Here is a 23,628-nt window from a genome sequence, read left to right as displayed (position 1 = left end):
TGGACATCTGCTCGTCCTTGCATAGAGATAAGCCTGGAAGGAGGATAGGGGGGAGTATCTTGATGCCTGCCTGTTGCATCCCAGCCTACCCACAGAGCAAGGCAATCCAGCCTTGTGTAGAGGCCCTGGCTTCTTTTGATGTTTGTTAAGTCTGTTTTTCTTTTGCTTAGGGTCTCTTGTCCAAACAGAGTAGCCCTACAATGTGCTTTCTAGTCCATAACACTATACCTATACTATCTGGAACATTTAAAAACTATTGAAGTTTTTCAAGCAAGAATTAATCACACAATTCAGCAACTATATTTCTAAAGTATTTTACTAACTTATGGTATTTCTACTTTTTCACATCAGCTGTTTCTAAGGAGAAGTTACAAAATACAAATACATTGTGCTCTACATCTTCAACACCTTTTTAATGTCTAATGCAGAAGCAGCATTCCATTCCTACATGCCCCATGCCTGGAGCTGCCCAAGGCCATGGGTGAGGCCCTAAAGGAGGTGTCCCTACGTCACGGTTGGACTTTGAGGTCCGTTCTAACCCAAATCCGTTCTTTGACGCGATGAAAAACAAGATTTCAGAGAGAGCCCTCCCCGCCGCCAGGGGGCGCGCTCGGGTAACGCTGCGCCGCGCGGTGGGAAGTGGCGCGGCGTAGTGACGTCACGGCCACGCCGGGTGGGCCGATGCGGCGGCGGGAGGCGGCCTACGGTGGCCGGTGGGGGCCGAGCGGGCGCGGCGTGGGGCGGCGTGGGGCGACTGGGTCGGGTCGGTGCGGGCGCCATGGAGTACGTGACGGCCGAGCAGCTGGCCGGCTTCAGCAAGTATAAGGTAGAGCGGCTTAGAGTGTGGCCTGGGGACCCGGGGGAGCCTGGAGAGAGGGAGATGTCGAGAATTTGTGGGGAGGGGGGGAGAGTGCAGGGGGTGTGGGGCTTGCAGTCCTGCTGCTGGAGGGGGCACAATGTAGGGTCCTTTGGCTGGGGGTACGATGGGGTCATTTTGCTGGGGGGGGGGTGAGGGACACTATGGGGTCTTTTGGCTGAAGGGGGCAATGGGACACTATGGGGTCTTTTGGCTGGGGGGGTGGGGGACGCTATGGGGTCCTTTGGCTGGGAGGGGAGTGGGACACTGGGGTCCTTTGGCTAGGGGGGCTATGGGACACTGTGGGATCCTTTGGCTGAGAGGAGTGGGATATACACTGTGCGGTCTTTTGGCTGGGGGAGGTTGATACTGTGAGGTCCTCTGGCTGTAGGTCTGTGCCATGGAGGAGTCTTGCTGCTGCTGCTGGGAGGGCTGCTGTGGGTCTTGGTGCTTTGGGGAGGGTGGGAGGTAGTTTTTGTGGGGCTCTGCCCCACAAAGGGGGGATGCCGTGGTCATACGAAGTGTCATTTGTGGTGCTTTTGTCCTTTTGGGGGCTGATGGGGTGTCATGTTCAGATTGGACATTAGGGTGTATCTGTTCTCTCAGAGAATGCTCAGCCATTTGCACAGCAGCTCAGGGAGATGGTGGGACCACCATCCGTGGAGGTGTTCAATGAAGGTAGAGATGTGACACTGAGGGACGTGGTTCAGTGGGCATGGTGGGATGGGTTGGGGTTGGGCTTGGTGAGCTTAGAGGTGTTTTCCAATCTTAATAGTTCTGTGATTCTCAAGTGGGGATGGTGATAATGGGTAGACAGTAAGACTTGACAATATTGGAGTTCTTTTCCAACCTTAATGATTCTATGTAAGCATGCCAGGAGTGTTAAAACAGTTTCAATGCATCTGTGGAGCAAAGCAGGTGATGAGCTTACCTGTAGAGCTGAGTAGTGCTGTCCATGCTGCTCTGCTCTCCTCCTGGAGCAGTCTGTGTATTCAAGCATAGCTGGGGCTTACTCATGCTCTCCTTTTCCACCCTCACTTTCCACACTGTAAGCAATATGTGAGCCTTGCTGGTGCAGAGGTTCCATTCCCAGCTGGATCAAGGGGCAGAAGCCAGCAGAGCGTGTGCTCCAGGGGCAGGACTACGGTCTTGCTGGCAGGAGTAGCCTTGCTCGAAAGATTGTGGTTTTATTGAGTCAATAAGGACTTTGATAAAAGCAGGCAGGTTCACAGTTAGTGCTCAGAGCGCATCGTGTCTACTGTATGATGTCTCTGTCTGCTTGGCAGGGCTCTGCTTGTCTTGTTTGCTCTGGGAGTTTGTTTTTCTATGCTATTTTAGCCTTGATGAAGTGACACAACCCTGTGATACTGAGTGGCGCGTTCCAGCCTTGCTGTGGGCATTGCACCTTGTCCTCCTGTGCCCTTTCCTTACCTGGTGACCCTGGGTCTGTTACTGCTGATGCAAAGCTGGTTTCCCTTTTGGCTACAGCCAGAAAACTTTAACAGTGTGAAATGCTCCTAAGGAGAGTGCGGAGAGGGCTATGTGTGAATGGATGTCAATACAAAATGTCAGGAGAGCATTTTAACTTCTTCTACGTGGCTTTCTTTGAATCGTGTGTTAAACCTCAGCCATGTAACTTGAGTATGTACCCACAGCTGGACCAGCCAAAAAGGTGATGCGCAGCCAGTGGCAAACCTGTGCTACAGGAGTCCCTCTGTTCCTGTTGCTGCTTTGGCCAGCATGTTATAGATTGGAGAAAAACCCGGAGGAGGCAACAAGGAATGATCACAGCCCTGCTCTCCCTGCAGTGGTGGTTAGTTTTCCTGGAGCAGAAGCGCTTTCTGCAGAGTTGCTTCCTCCAGCTCTTGCTCCTCCCGCGGCTGCCAGGAGTGCAGATGGCGAGCTGGGAGCCAGATGGCTTCAGCTTTGCAGTGTGCACGTTTCTGGCTGGGGAAGGTAGGTGTGTGCCTTCTGGCATAGGCTGGCTGAATGCTGGTAGGGCTGATGTGGAGGGAGCCATCTTCTATCAGCCTCTCTGCCTTTATCTGCTCTTGATGGGACACCAAAGTGCCCTTGTTGGGGTTGAGCAGCAAAATGTTCAGCAGTGGCTTAACCTTAAATTCTACTCCTGTCACTTCTTCAGCAGGAGGTTGTACTATTTGGGTACGTACATTTGGATATAACTTAATCCATGGGACAGAAAGGTTTCTCTGCTGTACCAAATTTACCCCTTTGCCTGTTGGTGCTGAGGTTTCCCCAGGAGATGCTGCTCACAGTGGTCAGAAAGCCAAACAGATCCTAAGTGAGTCTGCTCCAGTATTTCCTCTGATAGTGCTGGCAGGTTGGAGGGCTTGTTTTCAGAAATAAAGTTTGCTTTAAGGTTGCAGAGCAATGCATGCCTTGACCTTCCTGTTGAATGCTGAATGTCTTTGGCCAAAACCAGGTGCTCTGTTGCTGCTCAGCACTGAATGCCCTCAGCCAGGCTTTGCTGTTCAGGGCTGCAAACCTTTCAGTTGGATGCCAGAAGTCATGATCTGCTTCTTAAGAGCCAGCCTGCAAATCACTTTCTGGCAAGCTTCTATAAAATAGTCTGCAGAGTGGAAAGTGGGTCTGTGTGGAACATTCACAGAGATGTCTGCTCCTGTTTGGCATTCTCAAGGAAAAAGACCTTTCTTCCTCCTAGACTGCCCCCAAGTCCTGTTTTTTGCAGAGCAACCCAAACGTCTCACCCTTGTGCAAGCTTTGTTAAGTGTGGTGCCTGGAGCTGGATGCAGAAGAGAGGGGAAGGACGCTTTGTGTGTTGCATGCTGCACTGGTATTGCTTCTTCTTGTGCATCTCAATGAGCTGCATGCTGTCTTTGCAGCTCCTGGGACTCATTTCTGGGGGCTGCCAAAGTGCCAGGAGCAGCTGCAGAAGGGGAAACTGAATGAGGGCAGAGCGCTACGGCTTGGTGATAGTGCCAACTTCCATGGCTGCTCACGGTATTCTGGGGTTCCAATCATGTGTCCCAAGGTTCCTGCAGACTTTCCTGGCCCAGTGTTATCTTTGCTGGGGGTGATTCATGCCCCGGGGGTGGGGAGAGGACACAGGAAAGCATGGTGTTGGAGCACTGCACCTGCATGGCACGAGAGCTGCGCCCCGAGAGGGGAGGTGATGACACGTGTCCTGCTTGGGTCCAAAGGTGTGATGAGATGCTTTGGGAGCAAACTGTGTGACAGAAAAGTGAACTGGGGGTTTGGGAAATGTTGCACCCTGAAATCCTTCCATGCCTGTGCTTTGTGCAAGGGGCAGTGATGACAGCAGCAGCATTGCGGAGGAGGCTGGCAGCTGCCCCCTCACCCGTGCTCTTGTGAAAGGCTTTTTGTCTCCTTACCTGCGTGGGCAGTGGAACAAAGCCCTCATAGTGTTGCCCTCATGTTTGCTGGGCTGAGAATGGCAACAGCACAATGAGTTGTGCCATTGTCCTGATGTTGGGGCCACAGCAGGTCCAAGCATTGGTTGAGTGCCTTGTGTGTTGTGCATGGAGAGCTTGAACTGTGATGGGTGATGTCTCTTGCATAGGAGAAGGAAGAAAGAAGGTTCTTCTCCAGCTGTGTGCTTCTAGAGGAGGAGATGTCTTGTATGGTGCAGAGCAAGCAAGCCCTGTGTGTGTTCCCACATAGCAGATGTTTTATGTCAGGAAGTGCTGGGCTGTTACCCCAGTGAGAAAGGTGCTCTGTAAAGTGCCACTTAAAATATTATTTGTTAGAGCTGACACTGTGAGAATTGTATAGAGAATCGTATATCTCTTTATATGACAGAATTGCCACAAGCTATTGTATGGTTTTCTTGCAAGAAAGCTTGATTCCTCATTTCCAGAGCCAAACAGAAGGATGCTCATGTGCAAGCATCCCCCAGGTAGAGGCACGGGCACACGGGTACACAGATGCTTTGAACGTGTTTGTCCTGTCCCAGGAAATCCTCTTCACTTCAGATTTAAGTGCTATGGAGAGCAGGGCTGCAGATACTGCACTGCAGGAAGCAGATGGCTGGAAGCTGTCCTGGCAGCCTCACAGGCTCCTCTGGAAATACAAGCCCTGAAGAGATCCCTGCAGACACCCAAGTGTGTGCCAGTGGCTCTTCAGACCAGTGAAACAGCACCACAGCTGGTAGTGAGAACTGCAAGAGAGGCTTTTGATGTTAGCAACCTGGATGGGAGGCTTGAGGCTGCAGCTTGGCTTCTCCTGCAGGGTCCTTAGCAGAAAGGGCGCCGTGCAGGAGAAAAGAACCCTTTGAGCCCTGCTCTTGAATCACTTGCCTCCTCAGTGGCTCCTTTAATTGTTCTGAGGCTCTGCATGTGCCTGCCTTTAATCAGCCACTTCCTGAAGTACTGTGTTGCACAGGATGCCCAAACCCCAGAGTACTGCCAGATTTCATAACTGCTGAGGTGAGCAGATAGAAGATAGAGGTGCTTTTCTTCTTCTTTTTTTTTTCATCTGTAAAATTCAGGATTTTGAACCTCTGCCAAATGCAATACCAAAGATACTGAGCACATTTTGGCTAGGGATTTTGGCCTAGCTTCATGGAGGTAGCTGGGGTTGGACTTGGTCGTCTTAGAGGTCTTTTCCAATCTGAATGATGCTGTGATTCTCTTCCATGAAGCAGTGGCACAGGTTGCCCAGGGAGGTGGTGGATATCCTTGCAGACAGCCCAGATCAGGCTGGACGGGGCTCTGAGCACCTGATTGAGCTGTAGATGTCTCTGTTCATCACAGGGGTGTTTCAGATGACATTTAAAGGTCCTTTCCAACTCAAATGATTCTAGAATCTGTCTTTTGCTTTGCATTTTTGCTTTGAGTGCCTGATAGATCTTTGCACGCATCTTCTCCACTGCTGTCCTGCTCGGTGTGTGCTGGGCTGTCTGGATGCACCTGGTGTGGGTGTAGAGCCCATCCCCAGATCAATGGCTGCGGTGACACGTAAGGATGGAGCAGCTCACCTTTGGGATACCACTTTGTGGCCCAAAGCTTTTGGCTCTCAGAGTGGTGTTAAATGGGTTTAAATCTATCTTAGGTTGCGTACTGCAGAGGTGGTGGCTCTTTCAACTCTTTCAGGAGCCCTGAAAATGAGGCGCTGAGGGACAGTGGATCAGTGGGCATGGTGGGGATGGGCTGATGGTTGGACCTGGTGATCTCAGTGGTCTTTTCCAACCTTCGTGATCCTGTGATTCTCCGGGAGGTAATCCATGTGTGTGTTCTACCACTGCAGTCCTCTGTTGGGTGGGGAAGAGATGCTGGGCAATTAATGTAATTAATCTAGAGAGATTGTAGCTTCCCCCCTGAGGTCTGAGAAGCATTCCTGTTTGCTATAGAGCACGAGAAACCAAAGGGAGGATCGGTCCACCTCAGGTCTTTTGAATGGGCACGGAAAGTCTGCTGTTGTTTTGTTGCCTGTTGAGTCTCAGCTGCATTGAACTCCATCATGAAAGTCAACTCTCTGCTAATGAACAGCGAGAACTTGGCTGCTGGGACTGCTTGGAAGTGAACCTTGTGGAAACTGACACCTCCCTTCCCATGGCTGGCTCACCAAATGGCTTCGTTATGAGGGCTTGTGTAACTGCCCCGACTCGCTGTGCTTCGAGCCCTGCACAAAGCAGCTGTCAGGGCTTGCAGAATAATGCATGTTTTGCTGTGTTTTTGTTAATTATGAATTTCCTCTTTGCAGAAAGGAAGAAAGGAGACAGGGTGAGGTTGGGTGCTTTGGGGAAAAAAAAAAGTGCTTTATTTGTCTCTTTCAAAATGCCTCTGTTGAAACTCGAAGGTAGCCCTCCCCCTCCTTTCTGGTGGTGCCTTGCTTCATCTGCAGTCATTTCCTGATGTGCGTGGGTTTGTGTTTTCCTTTGATAGGTATGGTTAAAAATTGGACTGACTTCTTTTTAGGGGAATCACAATGAATTCTCTTTCCACACCAACTTGCCTGCTCCCCTGCTTCTCTTTAGCACCAGGAGCAGGCTCCCACATCTGTCAGCTTGAAATCTCATTCCCCTTTACGTACATCAGCCCTCCTCTTTTAAGCAAGAGTAAGAAGGTTTGGTGGTGGTTGCAACATCACACAGAGAGAAACTTCTTATAACATCAATATTTCTGCTTTTTCTTCTTGCCCTGGTCCCTTCATTCCCTGTTTCAGGAGCTTGTTGCTGGCTGATCCTCCTAGTGCTACATCCCTGCCACCGGCCTCTGAGCTCTCCCACCCCGTGCTCACCATCTGTGCAGCCTTCCTGCAACCTCAGATATTTAACACTCCCAAACACAGTGAGCTCCTGGATGTGGCTGAAATAGGCAGGATTAAGCACCCAGCGTGTGGCCAGCTCTGGGAGTCAGCTCTGCCTGGATGGCTTTTACTGGTGCTGTGCATCCCGCTGTGTGTTTTGTACGTCTGCTGTGCCATAAAGCTGTTGTCCCAATGAGCACCTATCCTGCCTCCTGATCTGCAGGGAAGAACGAGCCTCTCCCCAGTGGCTTTGCTGCAGGAGCAGTCCTATGGGTGTGCTGCAGAAGGCAGGGATAATCTCAGATAGAACTGTGGTTCTGACCATGAGAGGCTGTGGGCAGGGCAGGAATCCTGCTTTCCCAATTTAATTTGCACACCCTGTGGGGCTTGGAGAGTGCAAGCAAGGCTTCTCAGTGTTGTAGGAAAGGAGTTCTCGCAGGAAAGCAGTTCTGACTTTGCTGTATATTTAACCTCTAATGAATGAGCACTGAAAAATGGCCAAAGGAGGGATATGGTGCCAGCACTGAGACTTGCTGGGTAAGGCTTGGGGATGCTGGCATCCCTCTGAGCCAAACCCTCTGTTCACGCGACAGTCCTGTGCTCACCACTGCCAATGTGCTCCATTCTTACAGTGCCTGAGAACTGACCTTAGAGAAGATCAGCAGGACTGAAGTTAATAAGTACCATTAAAGCACGATGCGGCTTGTAATGCATCAGCAGAGCGTGGGCATAGTGCAGACGTGGCTTGTTTGTGCTGGCACAGCTCTGCTTGATGACAGTTGCCGTGGATTGTCAAGTTCACAGCCTCCTGGCTTACCTTGGGCCCCATGGGAAGAGGCTCTTAGCCTTGTGCTCCCTTTGCACTTAAGGAGATTTGTAGGAAATAGCCTTATGGATGTGCTGGGGCTCCTTCTGCTTTGTTCTTGCCTTGGGGCTCCCCCAGCCCACCCCAAAGCCCTCTGTGTGTTTTGTGCTGGGCGCCAGCATGATGAAGCGCTTTCTGCTGTTGGTAGCTGGGTTACTTCAAAGCTGCATTGTTTTATTGGTCGGGAGAGCTATTAGGAGAATCTGGGCTATAAATATGTGTCTCTTCCTTGGGCGTGTAATTGGATCTTCCAGAAATCACAGAATATAATTGAGCTACTTGGATTGGAAGGGACCAACCACTGCTGTGGGTAGGGACTCCTCCCATAGACCAGGCTGTCTGAGGTCCCATCCATGGCCTTGGGCACTGCCAGGGATGGGGCACCCACAGCTCTGCGCAGCAGTGCCAGGGCCCCACTGCCCTCAGAGTAAAGAATTTCTTCCTAACATCTAACCTAAGCCTCACCTCTTTTGGTTTATAGCCATTACTCCTTGTCTTATCACTAGCAGACTGTGTCTTTTGTTATAAGCTCCCTTTAAGTGTTGAAAGACCTCCGTGACGTTGCCCCAAAGCCTTCTGTTCTCCAGGCTGAACAACCCCAGCTCTCAGCCTTTCTTTATAGGAGAGAAATGTTCTGTTTGCACAACTGATGCTGGTTTCAAGCTAGAAGAGCCACTCCTCTCTCTAACTTCCATAACGATGGGCACCAGCTCAGTGCGGTGCCGTGGCTGCTGGGACCATGGTGGTGTCCTGTGGGCCATGCTGGGGTGCTGCCTGTATTTACAGCCTTTCATGTAGCTTCCTTTGTTTGGAAATGTTGTCCAGCAGAATTGAGATGGGATGTGGTGGATGGGGGAAGCCTCAGCCTGGAAGGGGTTTTAGAGCAAATGATACCACTTCAGTTGGAAAAAGCCTCCTGGAGGTAAATCTCATTGCAGTACTGATGGGAAGTGTCCCTGTGTGGCCAGGGAATGTGTAGGCAAGAGAGTGGAGGGCATGTGGATAAGCTGACTGGATGCAAGGGGCTCAGCTGGTGGGGATGGAGCAGGGGGAAGCTGCAGTGTGCCAACTGTGAGATTGATGCTGCAGAGTTGGCTGGGCCGTATTCTTGAGAAGCTTAAAACCAGAACCCCATGGGAGTGAATCCTTCCTGCTATTGTAAGGAGAAGCAGTGACTGTGTGCACGGTGCTATTTTAGAGCAGTGTCCATTACAGCTGTCTGTCTGCTTTGAGAAGGAGCCTCTGGGGCATATGAAATTCCTTCCATTTGTCCTTTCCTCCCTGAAAATAAGGCAGAAATCTGAGTCCTGACTGCTGGCCCTGATAGAAAAAATGACCTGGGGAAGGACAAATGGTGTGTGTTAGTCATTAGATGGATGTGTAGAGGTTCAGAATGGAGAAGGAGATGCTGGTTTGCAGGAAGGATGAGGCAGCTGGAGGACAGCAGGTACCTGTGTGGTAAGTGGAGCACTGCTGGGCTTAGAGCCTCATGGCCATCAGCCCCAACTTTCTGGAAAGGAAACCAGAGCATCAGTAAGCCTGTGCAAAACAGCTGAGCATTACCCCCCAAAATAGGGTCATTCTGAATCTTTGAGCTCTGCATGCAAGTCAGCAGTGTGGGGAAAAGCTGCTTATTGCTTCTTACCCCCAGTGTGTGGAGAGAGGAGAGGAGAGATGTGCTGGGATGTGGCCTGGAAACTTCCCCAGGGTGCTTTCCAAACAGGAGTAGACTCCAGAGTGCTTCCCCTGCTTTGCTCCTGGTGAGGCATCTGTTTTCTTGTTCCAAGCTGTTATGGGGATAATGAGATTTAATCAGTCTCCAGCTCTCCTCCCCTAGTTGGTAGTTAGCCCAAATCCTATTATCTCATAAATTGTTTGAAATTCTGTCCTTTGAAACTGCACTAAGCTGGGATGGAAATTCCTCATGGCTTAGCCCTCATCTCATATGATGTCAAGCTCAGGCTTTAGTTGCTCTGCTACAGCTCCTGTGGGCTTGCTGGTACTGTAAGATCGAGGCGAGTGGGTTAATAGTGCTTGGTTAACTCCTAGTGAAACAGAGTGATCTGTTAGGAGGGGAAGGGCTGGTGGAAGCAAAAATATCTGCTAAAGGTGGGATTGAGCCTGTTAGGAATGTGGGAAAGGAATGATACAAGCACTGAGATGGCTGGGAGAAATAAGTGGGCTTTCTTCCACCCATTGGTTGAAAGCCTGGCAGAGTTGTGCTTGAAGCTGCCCATGAGGGATGCACTGGGAGATCCTATGTGAATATTCACAAATCTTGCCAAAAAAAAACACCCAACCAGTCGAGCTCAGATTGCTGGAGCACTTCTGTCTCCAAACGACCACTTTCCAGCTTCTGACATGGACAGGCAGTCCCCTTTGTTTCCAAGGAATCACAGAATTGTTCTGGTTGGAAACGACGTCCAAGATCACCAACCTCACCCCACCATGCCCACTGACCACATCCCTCTGTACCACATCCCTACAATTCTGGAACGCCTGCAGGGATGATGACCCCACCACCTCCCTGGGCAGTCTTGTTCCAGTGCCCTGATCACTCAGAGAAGACATTTTTCCTTATATCCGACCTGATTTGCAACCAAAGAGAAGAGCTCTGACAAGCAGCAGCATGGAGAGATACTGATTGGTTCAGGGCTGGGAACTGAGCACTGCAGTGCTTCCTTTGAACAACCAAATTCCCCTTGTCTCAGAGAGAGCATAGGTTGTGTCCCAGGTTGGGTGGAGGCTCTTGATCATTCTCCCCCATTGCTCTTGAGCTTTCCCCTGCTATGGGGTGACAGCAAGCACCAATGCCCAGCGCTTTGTGGGTGCCGTTCCAAGGTTCATCACCTGAAACACGTGAGCTGAGCAATGTTGTAGTAAATTGAACTGCTTTTCTTGGGGTGCTTATCAAAGTGATTATTGGGGAAGAGGACTTTAAACAGAGCGATGTTGGCTGGGAAGAGGCTGTGAGCTGGAGAGCAGATAACAGCTTGTGGTGCTTTGAGAGCCAAATGATGTCGAAATTTAACTTTTGAGCTGGAACCCGTTCCATTGTTTGAGTCTTTTGTTTCTGTGCCCCATGTCCCCATCCAGCCCAGGTCACTGTGCTGGGGGCTGCCAAATGACCCTTGGCTGCTTAAACTGTAATGGGGTGTGTAGGATTTGGAGGTGATTGTGGATATGCAGTGGTGTACGTGGCAAGGTGCTGATGGGTTGACTTGGTGATCTCAGAGGTCTTTTCCAACCTATGATTCTATGATTTAGGTCCTGCAGAACAAGGGAGGGGGTTGGAGCTCTTGCTCGTAAATATCTTCTGCCTTTCTGGAAGGAGAAGATCTCTTCCAAGTGACTGGAGATGAGTGTGACAGCGAGAGCTGTCATCTCAATGGCTGTAATCTGGACTGAAATGCACCAGCTCTTATGCAGGACTTTTGTGATTGCTCACTGTCCTCTGTTTATAACTCTGTTCCTGGCGCAAGCATTCCTGCAATGCAAAGACTTGGGTAGCAAGTGAAGCCTTGACATTCAGGCTCTTTGACTTGCTTCAAGAAGTCTTGGAGCCCTAACTATTATTTTTTGACTTTTATTTCTCCTCTCATTCACAGTACAGTGCCGTGGACAGCAACCCTCTGTCTGTGTATGTCATGCATCCCTTCTGGAACACGATAGTGAAGGTAAGACCTCCTCCTGCCCTGACTGGGACAGCAGAACACCACTTGCTGCCAAGACTTCTGCAGCTGAAAGGCCCCGCTTGTGTGAAAAGACCTGCTTCCTTTGGGGTGTGACTAAGTGGGCATGACCTTCCCAGCTGGCAGCCTGCCCTGAGCTCACTGCACTGCAGCCTGAAGCTTCGTGCTGCCCATGATGTTGGATGCAACCAAGCAGTGTTGTCTAACGCCCAGATGATTGTAATGAGGTCTCTGTTGCAGCCTTGTTGCACATTTTAATGAGCTCATTTGTTCTTTTGCTGCTTTCCCGTAGATCTTCCCTACTTGGCTGGCCCCAAATCTCATAACATTTTCTGGCTTCCTGCTGCTTGTCTTCAACTTCTTCCTCATGGCATACTTCGACCCTGACTTTTACGCTTCTGGTAAGGCTGCCTTTTTCTGTTTGGATGTAAAGCATCAGAAGGATGTGTGCTGTCACCTCCTCTGCTGTGACTTCCTGTGCTCGTTGCAAAGCACTTTCAGCCTGGGTTCCCAGGCAGTGTCAGGAAGGGATGGTGTTCAGGGGCTCAAGTTTCTGGGCTTTGCAGTGAGGACTTGTCCAAGTGACACCTTCCTGCTGGGTGCATTTGCTCCTGGCTGGCTGTGTGCAAGTGAAAGAGGAAGGAATGGCCAAATCTGAGGAGGATTCAGCTCTGCTTTCACGATGGACTAAAGCTAGTGCCCTCATTTTGAAATCAGAAGTGTGGGAAACTCTGCTTTCCTGAAGTTAGGGAGTAGAGCTTTTTAATTTGCATCCCAGCTAATTGCCCTCTTGCAAAAATGTGCTGGCCCCACATTCAAACTAACAAAGACCATGTCACTGTTCTGTATCATGCAAGGATGTGCACAGCTTTGAATGTGTAACAGAACCACTGTTAATCTGTTAATGAATCTGAAAGTTGTTGACTCCTTGCTCATGAAAATGTCTCAGAGAGTTCAGCATGTGATAACTCTCAGTCACTTATGGTAGTTTTCTTTCCGTATTTTAGCTTCCTTGACAGATTTGATCTTAGATTGCTCAGAACAGTTCCTGGTACCAATCCACAGCAACGTTTCATGCCATTGCTGTTGCCCATAGGAGACCTCTGTTCATCGTCATGTGAGGCTGTGCCAAAAAGCAGCTTCCTGCTTTTTCGGGTGTACCTTTGGGCTCCCAGAGTTGCAAACAGCTCAGCTGGCTGTCTGCTGAGAGTGCTGGAGAAGCAGACTGGGTGGGATTTCCCCATGTGTGGCTGCAGAGGCAGGGTGTAACCACGTGGAGTCATGGAATCACATCTCTAAGGGATTCTTGGTGCTCTGAGCAAGCAGTGGACGAGTGCTTGATCTGCACACACTTCCATGGGATAGTTTTGGGCCATGTTTGCTAGCTGCCATCACAAGATTTTAGATCCTGTGACACAGAGGGACAAGTATGTCTTGGAAAGTGAAGTCGTAGGTTTCCTGTTGTGGAACAGCTCTGCTATCTCATCCTGCAGAGCTGCCATCTCAGTTTCACTCAGTTGTGTGGATACTTTGTCCTGGTGACCTGGTGATCTACGTTTTATGCATCTTGTGCCAAAATAAACCCACTGAGCATACACACTGAGCTCTCTACCCCTGGGTCTTTCTGATCCCTGCAGCTCCTGACCACCAGCACGTTCCAAATGGAGTATGGGTCGTTGTGGGTCTCCTCAACTTCATTGCCTACACGTTAGGTAAGACTTCATCTGGCTGTCTGGGGGGTTTGTGTTGGTTGTGTTCCTGCTGCAGCTGCATGTTGGCTTATCTCTGAGCCCACAGAGGTATCTTTGATTCTGAGCTTCAGCTGTGCCATGCTCTAGGGCAATTTCCAGGGAGTGTTTTACCAAGTGGATGGAAGGAAGGGGGCCCAGAGCAGCTGATGCCAAAGGAGGATGCTGGAACTGGCTTGGAGGTGATCTGGGAATTCTGTCACTGGTCTGCTTTAAATAAAGTCGTCAGACTTTCCCTCTATTTCATTTTTCAGTCCTGAGGAGAGCTGGGGAGTGGTACCTCCAAAAGCATTGCATAGAGGATGGAGGTCGTGGGAGTTTCTGTTTGCTGGCTGCACACACTTTGTCAGCTGCAACCTGGCCCATTGCTCTGTGTAGAGGTATCCACAAAACTCACTATTTTTGGAGTGTGTCCAGTAAAACTCCTGTTTTTCCTTGCTCTCTTTCCAGATGGTGTTGATGGCAAACAAGCTCGCAGGACCAACTCCAGCACACCCTTAGGAGAGCTTTTTGACCATGGCCTGGACAGCTGGGCTTGTGTGTACTTCGTTGTGACAGTCTACTCCACCTTTGGCCGGGGCTCCACGGGTGTCAGTGTCTTTGTTCTCTACCTCCTGTTATGGGTGGTGTTGTTTTCATTCATCCTCTCCCATTGGGAGAAGTATAACACAGGGATTCTCTTCCTGCCCTGGGGATATGACATCAGCCAGGTGGTAAGTATGCACCCCAGCCTCTGCTTGCCTTCAGCAGAAGCTCAGCAGGCTGCTGATGTGCCTGAAAGTGTGAAAGGCCCTAAGCTTTGTAATGCAGTGCTCTTGTGGGGGTTGCCTTTAGCAGGAGGCACTCAGCAGCACGAGGAGTCCTGTGCGTGCAGAAGGGAGCAAGCTGTTTGCATCACTTTGAGCTGCAATTGCATTCATTAATCGCTGTCCTGTGGCACTAGGAATAAAACTTGTCCAAAATCTTAAATTCAAGGAACTTTGTTTCTGGACTGGATGGCCTTTATGGATCCCTTCCAACTCAGGATAGTTTAGGACTTTCTGCAAGAAAACGAGGCTTGAAGAATGGATATTGCCTTGTGTTTCCTCTGCCTGGTTCCTAGGTGCTCTCCATGTCCTAACTGCCTAAGTTGTTGCTCTACTTAGTCTCTATTATAGCTACTTTCAAGCCTAGAAGTTTAGGGTGCCTTTTGCAATTAGGATGTTTGTCAGAATGGGTAAAGTTCAGCTCTGCTGCTTCCAGGTGCCTGTCCTAGCCAGGGTACAGCACCAGGCAGCACACCATTCGTATTCTGTCTTGCTAGATCCTGGGTGGGGAATGCAACAGGCTGGAAGAAGTGTAACCAAAGCAGCTGTGTTAATTGCAATAATCATCTCTACTGGTACAATGTAGCTATGACCATATTCTAACCCACTGCTCCAAAAATATTGCTCATGCTTTTGGACCTCTGCTTAGCACAGGAAGGCAAGGGTAGAGGATTTCACACAACTTCAGGACTACCACTGCAATTGAAGGATCCCTTCATAGCCCATTCCCAGTCATGGCCTCAGCAGATGGATAACAGGAATCCAGAGCTGATCAGTGTGTAATACACAACACATCTCCATGTTACACTTCGAGCTGTGTAAGGTCACCTTTGCTCCAGCTGCAAGGAGCAGATCCTGGTTGTGTTATTCCCTCCAGCAGCAGCAACACAAGGGATGCTTCTAAAAAACTGCTATTTTAAACTTCTGATCAGTGGGGATAATGGCACATGATGTAGCTCAAATGCACGTGCTGAGCTGCCATTCCCCTGAGCTACATGCTGCTCACGCCTGCTTGTTCTCTGCTTTCTTTCAGACCATTTCAATTGTCTACATAGTGACAGCCATTGTGGGAGTAGAGGCCTGGTATGCACCTTTCCTGTTTAATTTCTTATATAGAGACCTATTCACTACAATGATTATTGGTAAGAAACTCCATGTTGAAGCCTGTCTTTTAAAAAAAAAAATCAACTTTTTTTTTCCCCCAAACCCAATGTCTTAATTATTTTATAATGATGTTGTGTTCGCTGTAATGAGAAAAGCTGGGGCTGCTGCAGAGAGGGAGGATGTAGCTATGGAATGGGGAAAGCAGCTCTCTTTGGGGGTCCTGTCCTTTGTGCACCCATCCAAAAGTTCAATCCAAGGATGCATAACCTTCCTGCAGAAGGGCTGGCTGCTCTCCCTTGTGGAATCAGAACAAAGCAGGGAATAATGCAGGTGGAACCTGGGGAGAGCTATCTTTGCTTAATGTTGTTTGGCTTATTCAGAAACTTCTCTCACTCTAGGCCCTTTTCTATAGGGGCTAATTATTACTACTTAATTACAAGTCGACGTGTCTTGGGTTGTTGCATTAAGAAAAGTGCAAGCATCAGATTGAAGCAAGTGGAGATTCTGAGCTTTTCTTTGGTAGCCACATACTTTCATATAGGAACAATAAATGCACTTTTCCTTTGTGAAAAATAGGGCAGGATGTGTATGTGGACTGGATTTGTGCATCTGAATAGGAGTGAGGTGATTGAAAGCAGGAAGATGTACAGCTCTGTTAAAATACCTTCTGCTGTGTAAACGTGGAAGAGTTGTGATGCACTTTCATGGCTTTGACCGTAGGGTCCCATTAAAGACAATATCATAATTATGCTTTGAGCAGTTGTGAAGTTTAACACTGAGCTTCTTAATGCAGCTTTTCAACACTGGAAATTCATTGCGTTGAACTCAAATTCCATTTACTTAGCTTGTAATTACAACTCCTGAACCAGAATCTCAAGCACCTGCTTGGAAATGTGCTGAGCTGCTCTTCGTGCACCTCTGAGCTGTTCTGCTTGCAGGCAGCTGAAACCAGAGCACAGTCACTGCGGGGTGCACACAGTGGCCTCTTCTGCATGGGCAGTAATGTGGCTCTTTCTCTTTCAGCTTGTGCTCTCACCGTGACGCTGCCGATGAGCCTGTATAACTTCTACAAGTAAGTTCTTCCCTCCTGGCGTTGGCACCTTTGCAAGAGCTCCCAGAGCCTTCTACAGTTTCTTTAGTTGTCAGATGAATGTTTTCAGGATGACAGAGTGGCTTTTGTACATCAGAGGGTTCCACTTTGCAGGGTGCAAACTGCTCAGCAGCTTGCTGAAGAGCTCACAAATTCTGCAGGCTCGTCCTGTTGTTTGCTGCCCACATCATTCAGGAGCTTCTTGGATTTGGGGTTACCAGTGAAGGTTTGCATCTTCCTCACCTGACTGTGGTTATTGACTGTTTGCTTTTCAGGGCCTATAAAAAGAACACCTTGAAGCACCACTCCGTTTATGAGATCATGCTGCCACTGGTGTCCCCAGTGTTGCTTTTTGCTCTCTGCACCAGTTGGATCTTTGTTTCACCTATGGACATCCTGGAGGTCCATCCCAGGCTCTTCTATTTCATGGTTGGAACCGCCTTTGCTAACATTTCTGTGAGTGGTTTTGCTTTATGCTTCAGTTTAGCCCCTGGGAAGAGTTAAACCTCTCTTGAAGAAGTAGAACACAGTTTCAGTGAGAGGAAGGAAAGGAGATGTGAAGTTTTAACTTGTGACAGTTGTGCTGTTTTGCTCTGACTGAAAGAACGAGCAGCAAAACAGGCAGGGCCTGGGGTCTGCAAATATCACAGGCCTTGGTGCTACAGCTCTCAGCTCTTGAGAAACTACAGAAATAGTTGTGTGTGTTTGTGCACGCTCTTTTTGGGGGACAAAATTAAAATGGGAGGGGCTGAAGCTTTTGTCCAAGTCTGATTTAGCTGCATATTGCATCCGTGCCTGCTTGAGAGTTGAGCACTGCTAGCTGTGCTCATAATCTCAGATCTGTGTGTCTGTACTGCCCCATGTCCATCCTCTGGGCCAGCAGCTCGTGCTGCTTACAGTGTGGATGACGTGGTAAGGAATTCTGGTGTGCAGGCAGATCCTGAAAAAGAAACTGAGTGAAAGGTACACGTGTGACTTTCCCCTGCGCTGTGTACAGCTGTGGGTTTGCAGGATTGGTGCTGGTGTGGGCTCTGACTGCTTTCTCTGCCTGCAGTGCCAGCTGATCGTCTGTCAGATGAGCAGCACTCGCTGCCAGCCTCTGAACTGGATGCTGCTGCCCATAGCCCTGGTGCTCTTCGTGGTGGTGTCTGGTTTTGCACCCAGCAGCGAAGCACTTCTCCTCTACCTGTTAACTGCATTCCTCACCCTGGCGCACATCCACTATGGAGTGGTCGTGGTAGGTGAACCTGGCACATGGGCTGAATGCTCAGGAGCTGCTCCCTGGGGCAGAAAATGCTCTGCTTTAAAGGGCTGGTGTCAGTTTTATAGCTCTCCATGAAGACCTCGAGCTGAGCTGGATTTAAAGCAAGCTTCCAGCAATGTGGGTGGGGGGCTCCTTTGCCATGCAGGAGTCTGAAACAAATCCTTGCATCTCTGCTGCTGTTTAGCATGCTGTGGCTGTGATTTTAACCTAGAAACCAGCTCATAGGTCTGCCCATCTGGGTGACCCACACCCCAAGGCAGTGGGAAGGGCTCCCGTGGATACCCACAGCAGTGGATGTGATGTCTGCGTGGTGGACAGGAGTGTTCAGTTTGGGAGTTTGAGTATAAAAAGTTGATCTGCTGTGGGTGTCACTGTGGTTGAGCTCAATCTGGAGCCACAGGGACACAGAGCTGACGTGGAGCATGGTGATGCTGTGGCTGTGTAGAGATCCAGGGACCGATTTGTTCCCCTTGGTCTGAGCAAACTCTGTCTGAATTTTGATTAAGAGAGAAAACAAATTCAGAGGAGGCCAAATCCCATTAGAAATGCCCCAGGAAGCTGCTGAGGAAGTAGGGCAAGGGCCCCCCTGGTGCTGCCATGTCACGCACCTTCCTTGTGTGGCCCTGTTTCCTCAGTGCTGCATCACTGACACAGAGCCTCCATGAGTCAAGTTTGAGCTGTAATTACAGCAAGGAAGTAATACCCACGTTGTCTTGTCTTTCCAATTAGTGTAATGAGACTTATGTGTGAGAAGGATTTGAATAGCTAAGAAGCTTTAAAGAAATTTGGTCTTGGAGTCACTGTTGGAGATGGGGCTGAGGACGGTGTAATCCCATCTGCTCAGATTGCCCATCCCTGCAGTGAGTTTTCCAGCTCTCTACTCCCCTGAGTTTGTGTTGCCCCCACTTCCAGTTTTCCAGGTGCCCATCTGTGTAGTATCCTCTCTCAGGACAGAATAACCTTGATAGTGATGCATAGCACACAGTCCCAAATTATTATGAATCTGGGAGCACCATTTTGGAATAGATGCTCTGCCCTGGCTTGCTGCTGGTCTCAGCACTGTTTTCTGTTGGCTTTGCAATGACTGAACACTGGTGCCACATTGTAGATTTTATCCACTGTCTGCTGCACTGCTTTTTGTTTTTCTACAGGTGTTGCTCTTTCACCCTGATATTGAAAGGCTGAATACTTTCCCTCACCCCACAAAGCAGATTCCTGCTTTTCCATTGCATCTCTCAGCCCTTTGTGGTGCTCTCATTTCTTAGAAGACACAGTGAAAGCTCAGGCTGCTGTAAAAGGGACCTGGTGATCCAAAACTTGTTTTGCCTACCCTCCACTCTGCAACCCTCCTGTGTCAATACCCAGCACTTGACCCCCAGCTCTAACTGTGAACACATTCAGGGACTGCTGTGCCTGAGAAGGGGAGGATGGAGATAAGCCTGCTTCAGGGCAGGATAGGCTATTGAATCATAGAATCATTGTAAAAGACCTCTAAGACCATCAAGCTCAAACCAAGCCATCATGCCCAATGGCTATCCACTTCCCTCAGTGCCACAGTCCCAGGATGGTGACCCCTCCAACTCCCTGGGCAGCTGTGCCACAGCATCACCGCTCTTTCAGAGAAGAAACTCCTTCCTAATTGCATCTGTTCTACAGCACTCATCCAGCTGCTGCAAATCTCTGCTGCCTAAAACCTTCCAGGGGAAGGGCATGGGGAAATCTGGAGAACTGGGGCAATGCAGTGTGGGCAATGATGGGGAAAGCAAGCACAGTGGGATAGCAGGGCTCTGCTGGTTTCCTCCTCGTGCCATCAGCTTTGCTAACTCTGTCCTTGTTCCCAGGTGAGCCAGCTGAGCAGGCATTTCAATATACGACCCTTCTCACTAAAGAAACCCACGCCGGATTGACTAGAAATGGAGGAAGAGAAAATCAGCTTGCGGTCTGCAGAAGTACTGTAAATATCTGCTGCAAATACCTGTAAATAGTTCAACCATCACCACAGATCTAAACCTATCCTCTGGACAGACATCAGGGCAACGTACACGCGGTATCCAGTGCAGCCAGGGCGGGACTGGTACAGGGCAGCCTCTGCTGCTGTTCAACCAACACAAGCCTACAGTTTTGGGTGAAGCTGGACAAGCTTCAGATCGCCTTCAGGTCACTACTACTGTATTTCAGACCAGCTGAATGTTCCCAGTGCAACCTCAATCCCCTGCACTTGTTCAGGTAAAGCCGGTTGGGGATGCAAATGGCTTTACCTGAGCAAAGCACCTTGACCTGTCACCAAACCCAGCATAACAGCTGATTTCTGCAAGGTCAGGGGGACGTCCTTGTGGTCGAGTTCCTGTCTTTCCCTAACCCTCTTAGACTTCGTCCTGAGCTGGTACTTAAGGAGCAGGTGGTGACAGTTTTCTCACATTCTGTCCTGCCTTCTTGCACTCATTTGTTTGGACAAATGCTGGCACCTTTTTGTTTCTTTTTTTAAAGCAGATGTTAAAGCCACACAAAACTTACAGTAACGTTTTACTTAGGGGGCTTAGGAATCAGGGCTCGAAGGAACATAAACGTGGGAAGGCAGCTTTCCTCTCCTTTGCCCAAGTGGTGGGTACTGGGACCACATTGCATCTGTCTTTGTGTGTTCCCTGCCTGCGAGCTGGGCTTTCTGATGGCAGCAAAATGTGGCTTACACCAACCTGTGTAACACAAAGCCAAACCCTTCCTTCCAGTGGGATGAACTTGCTGCTCTGGGTTGGCTCTTCTGGTTCCCTGAGCCTCTCCTTCCATAGCAGTGCAGCCAGGCTGCACATCACCCTTCCACCAGATCACCAATAGCAGCAAATCCACAGCTTGGAGAAGCACCTTAATGTGTGTCACGTTGGTTCTGTGTGCACTTCCAGAAAGCTCACAGGTTGTGTGTGTGTGTGTCTGCGTGTGTGGTGACTTTCCAAACATCACTTTGTTTTCAAGCTCGTTGTCCACAGCAGCTGCATGTCTCATCCAGGGATATCTTTGTTTACTGTCCATTTGTAAAAGACATGTTTGCATTAATTTTTTTTTTTAAAGGAGCATTTTTATAATTGAATTACTTGAGTGGGGTGGTGAAGACTGAACGCTGATTTTCTTTTCGATTTATTTAATGAAGATCTGTGCTTGAATGAAGAGTGTAGCTTAAACCCAGGCTCTGGAAAGGCTGCATCCGGAAGCAAACAAGCACAGCAGATTGTGCATCTGTAATCTACCATGGGAACAAAGTCTCTTACACACTGATCATTGTACGGCGTGCTTCGTGGGCGCCCGGTCACAGCATTTTCCTTCTGCAGGTGAAGTCCCTTCTTCCTGCTTTAGGGAACCTTCAAACTGTAACTACTATTTAATGCTTTTTATTTTTTGGTGGTTTTTTTTTCTTTTGTTTTTGTTTTTTGTGTGAATTTGAATCACTGTCATGCAGACTTGAAACCCCGAGGCAGCACCCGGTGGTCAGTCTGTCTGTGTGTCTGTCTGGCTCCGTGTCTGTGAAGGTGGCTCACCTGGGAGAGGGGGCAAATGGTTTTCAGAGTTACTCAATAAAGTAGCATACACGGTATATTTTACTGACACTGTACAGGGAAAAACAAACAAACAAACCCAAAGCAGCCAAAATGCACGGAAAGAATTGGGCTGTGCTTGGATTTTTGATGAGAATGCAACAGAATACAATCGTGGAGGGAGATAAATGGAAGTCATGCTTGCACAAGGTTCAGGGGGATCGGTGGGATGGGCCATGTTCAGGTAGCAGCATCATGCTGGCAGCACGGGGCACAAATGGCAGTGGGATGGTTGATTTCCTAGAGCTTGTGTTATCCTGGCTCTTCACTCGTGCTGTGAGATGTCCCACCTCACCTTGGGATGGCACTTTGTCTCCTTAGCACCTGGCTGCAGCATCTGTTGGCTGAGAGCTGGTGCAGCCCATAAGAACATCCTGTGATCCTTGTGGGTCCTGTCCAAATTGGGATATTCTGTGACTGTTGAATGCCCTGTGGAATGGCATGAGGAACATACCCTAAATTGAAGTTACAAACACGTGGGAAGCAGGGCTTCCTCCCTTAAAATCCTGCAATGACGTGTTGTGCTGGAGGAGAAAGATGCCTCTGAAAAACTGGAACCACTTCCTATCTGCACAGGCTGTATCTTTTGGAGAGTCCTGGATTTTCGGTGCCTTAATGTGATGCACCTTGAAGCTAGAAAAATATCTGCTTAAATCAGTGCTGGAAAGCAGGCTGGCTCATCTGTGCTGCTGCCAGGCTTGTGGCAGAGCCAGGTGAGAGCAGCCCTGGTCTCAGTGTACATCCAACACCGTTTCCAACTCGTGCTGCTGTGAAGCTGGGTGGGTTTCTGTCTGAGCTGTTGGGAATGATGTGATTGCTGAACCCAGCTTCTTGGGGAGCGGAAGCACACGAATGGGAAGACCAAACCATCTTGCCATGGTGGGGTGTGGCATGCGGAGAAACAAATTATTTATTAATAATAATGGTTTTAAGTCTTAAAAATAAATTTATTCCTTGCTAACTGCATCTGAGGGTGCTTGTGTTCTGGTGGTGGTGTCTCTTTGGGTGTTTGGGGGCTGCTCTGTGTCATTGCTTCTTCCAGAGATGCTTTTTCCATTGCTGGTGGACATGCTGAGTTGATAAAAGGAATGCCTTACGAGTCTTTACATCTCTTCTGTCTCAATCCAGCCTGATAGCAGGAAGAAACCTGCTCAGGGTTCCTTGCCAGGGCTGGTCCAGGTGAGCAGCTGCCTTGTGCTCAAGTGGGAGCTGTGAATGAAGCTTTTGGTAGCTGTGCTTTGTGGCAAAACAATGTGTGGGGCTTCTGTCGTGCCGTGTGTGGTTCCTTTTTATTAAGTTGTTCACTCTTTCTGCCATCCCATTTGATGGAGGGTGATACAGAGTGTGAAATACTCCATTGCATTCCCTCTTGTTTTTCCCAGTCTTGTACTTTCTTCCATGAGAAATGTGAGTGTCACTTCAGATGGTGTTGGGGTAGGTTTGAGAACCAAGACAACAACCCCCACACTGTATTTCACCCACAGCTTTCCAACATTTTATCACCATAAGCAATCCAGAGGCTGCTTCCATTCCTGTGAGGATGCACTGATGTCCCACAGAGGGCTTAAATGATCCCATGTAATCTATTTGCCATGTAGACCACAAAGTTTTTCCCTCATCAATGAGTGACTGTTCTCCCAACCAGCATCACCCAGGATCTAAGGTGGTTTTCCTGATTTTAGATAACTCACCAATACTTTCTGATTGCATTTTGGGGCAGACTGATTATCTTTAACGTGAGCTTTTACCCATCCCATCTTGAAAGATGTTTCCTAGCTGCATCTGGTTATAATTACCAATCTTTCTCCAAACTGAGGCTCTATTTACTTCCCAACTCAAGGCTTCCCACTGACAGAGCCACAGCATGGCACCGGCCCGTTCAGCATAAAAGGCTACAGATAGGAACAACTACTCTTATGTCTGCTACTCGTGGACTGCCACCCCCTTCTTCCATTACTTGTTTGCTGATGGTAACACCTAATGCAAGGTCTAATATTGCCATTTACCATTTGCCCTTTGGCTGAGGCACCCGTGAAACAAATGTTTTCTGTTGGTGTATCCTCAATAAGGGGTGGTACGCTCAGGTTTAAAAGGTTGTAACACTAACGGTTCTGTGTTTATGGCCATCTGTAATTTGGAAACCTGGGTTTATCCCTCAGCATGTTTTCTTGCTATTCCTGTAAGGTAGGCAGACCCTTTCCTGACATTTTTTGCAGTGCCTTCTAGGGGAGCCATCTCCAGTTAGAGATTTAACCACCTCCTACTATTTGCTTTTCTACAAGAGTGAGTGTAATGGGCAGGGAATGACAGAAACCCCAGGTTCGTGCTTTTTTCAATATCCTGTAGTTCCCATTAACTGTTCACATTTCC

General features: G+C 49.0%; 3 protein-coding genes across 4 annotated transcripts in view; 2 read left to right on the top strand and 1 right to left on the bottom strand.

The window, feature by feature from the left end:
* Positions 1-5,544, bottom strand: part of LOC125689749 (interferon-induced very large GTPase 1-like) — a 30,792-nt gene extending 25,248 nt beyond the window's left edge. The window contains exon 1 of the mRNA XM_048937282.1: positions 1,788-5,544. The gene's annotated coding sequence lies outside the window, so the exon portion shown is untranslated. The remainder of the gene's footprint in view (positions 1-1,787) is intronic.
* Positions 1-23,628, top strand: part of PTK2B (protein tyrosine kinase 2 beta) — a 140,932-nt gene that overhangs the window by 87,833 nt on the left and 29,471 nt on the right. The window lies entirely within an intron of this gene.
* Positions 684-22,219, top strand: SELENOI (selenoprotein I). 2 transcript variants are annotated; one of them, XM_048937448.1, is made up of 10 exons: positions 684-826; positions 11,579-11,647; positions 11,955-12,063; positions 13,300-13,374; positions 13,861-14,123; positions 15,250-15,358; positions 16,344-16,392; positions 16,686-16,866; positions 17,465-17,647; positions 19,516-22,219. In XM_048937448.1, exons 1-10 carry the CDS (start codon positions 779-781, stop codon positions 19,630-19,632), a joined length of 1,203 nt encoding a protein of 400 aa, XP_048793405.1. In that variant the 5' UTR covers positions 684-778; the 3' UTR covers positions 19,633-22,219. The 2 variants fall into 2 exon arrangements, with proteins under 2 accessions (XP_048793405.1, XP_048793406.1); XM_048937449.1 differs by having other exon boundaries at positions 19,516-19,581.

Source organism: Lagopus muta, chromosome 2 (genome assembly GCF_023343835.1).
Source record: "Lagopus muta isolate bLagMut1 chromosome 2, bLagMut1 primary, whole genome shotgun sequence".
NCBI classification, from domain to species: domain Eukaryota; kingdom Metazoa; phylum Chordata; class Aves; order Galliformes; family Phasianidae; genus Lagopus; species Lagopus muta.
This window is presented reverse-complemented; position numbering and strand designations above follow the sequence as displayed.

What these genes read in the sequence shown, in the direction of transcription:
- SELENOI (XM_048937449.1), top strand. Translation starts at nt 779, where the DNA reads ATGGAGTACGTGACGGCCGAGCAGCTGGCCGGCTTCAGCAAGTATAAG. An exon ending in CCCTGACTTTTACGCTTCTG is followed by an intron (nt 12,064 to 13,299) that starts GTAAGGCTGCCT and finishes TGATCCCTGCAG; the next exon opens with CTCCTGACCACCAGCACGTT. An exon ending in CCGCCTTTGCTAACATTTCT is followed by an intron (nt 16,867 to 17,464) that starts GTGAGTGGTTTT and finishes CTCTGCCTGCAG; the next exon opens with TGCCAGCTGATCGTCTGTCA.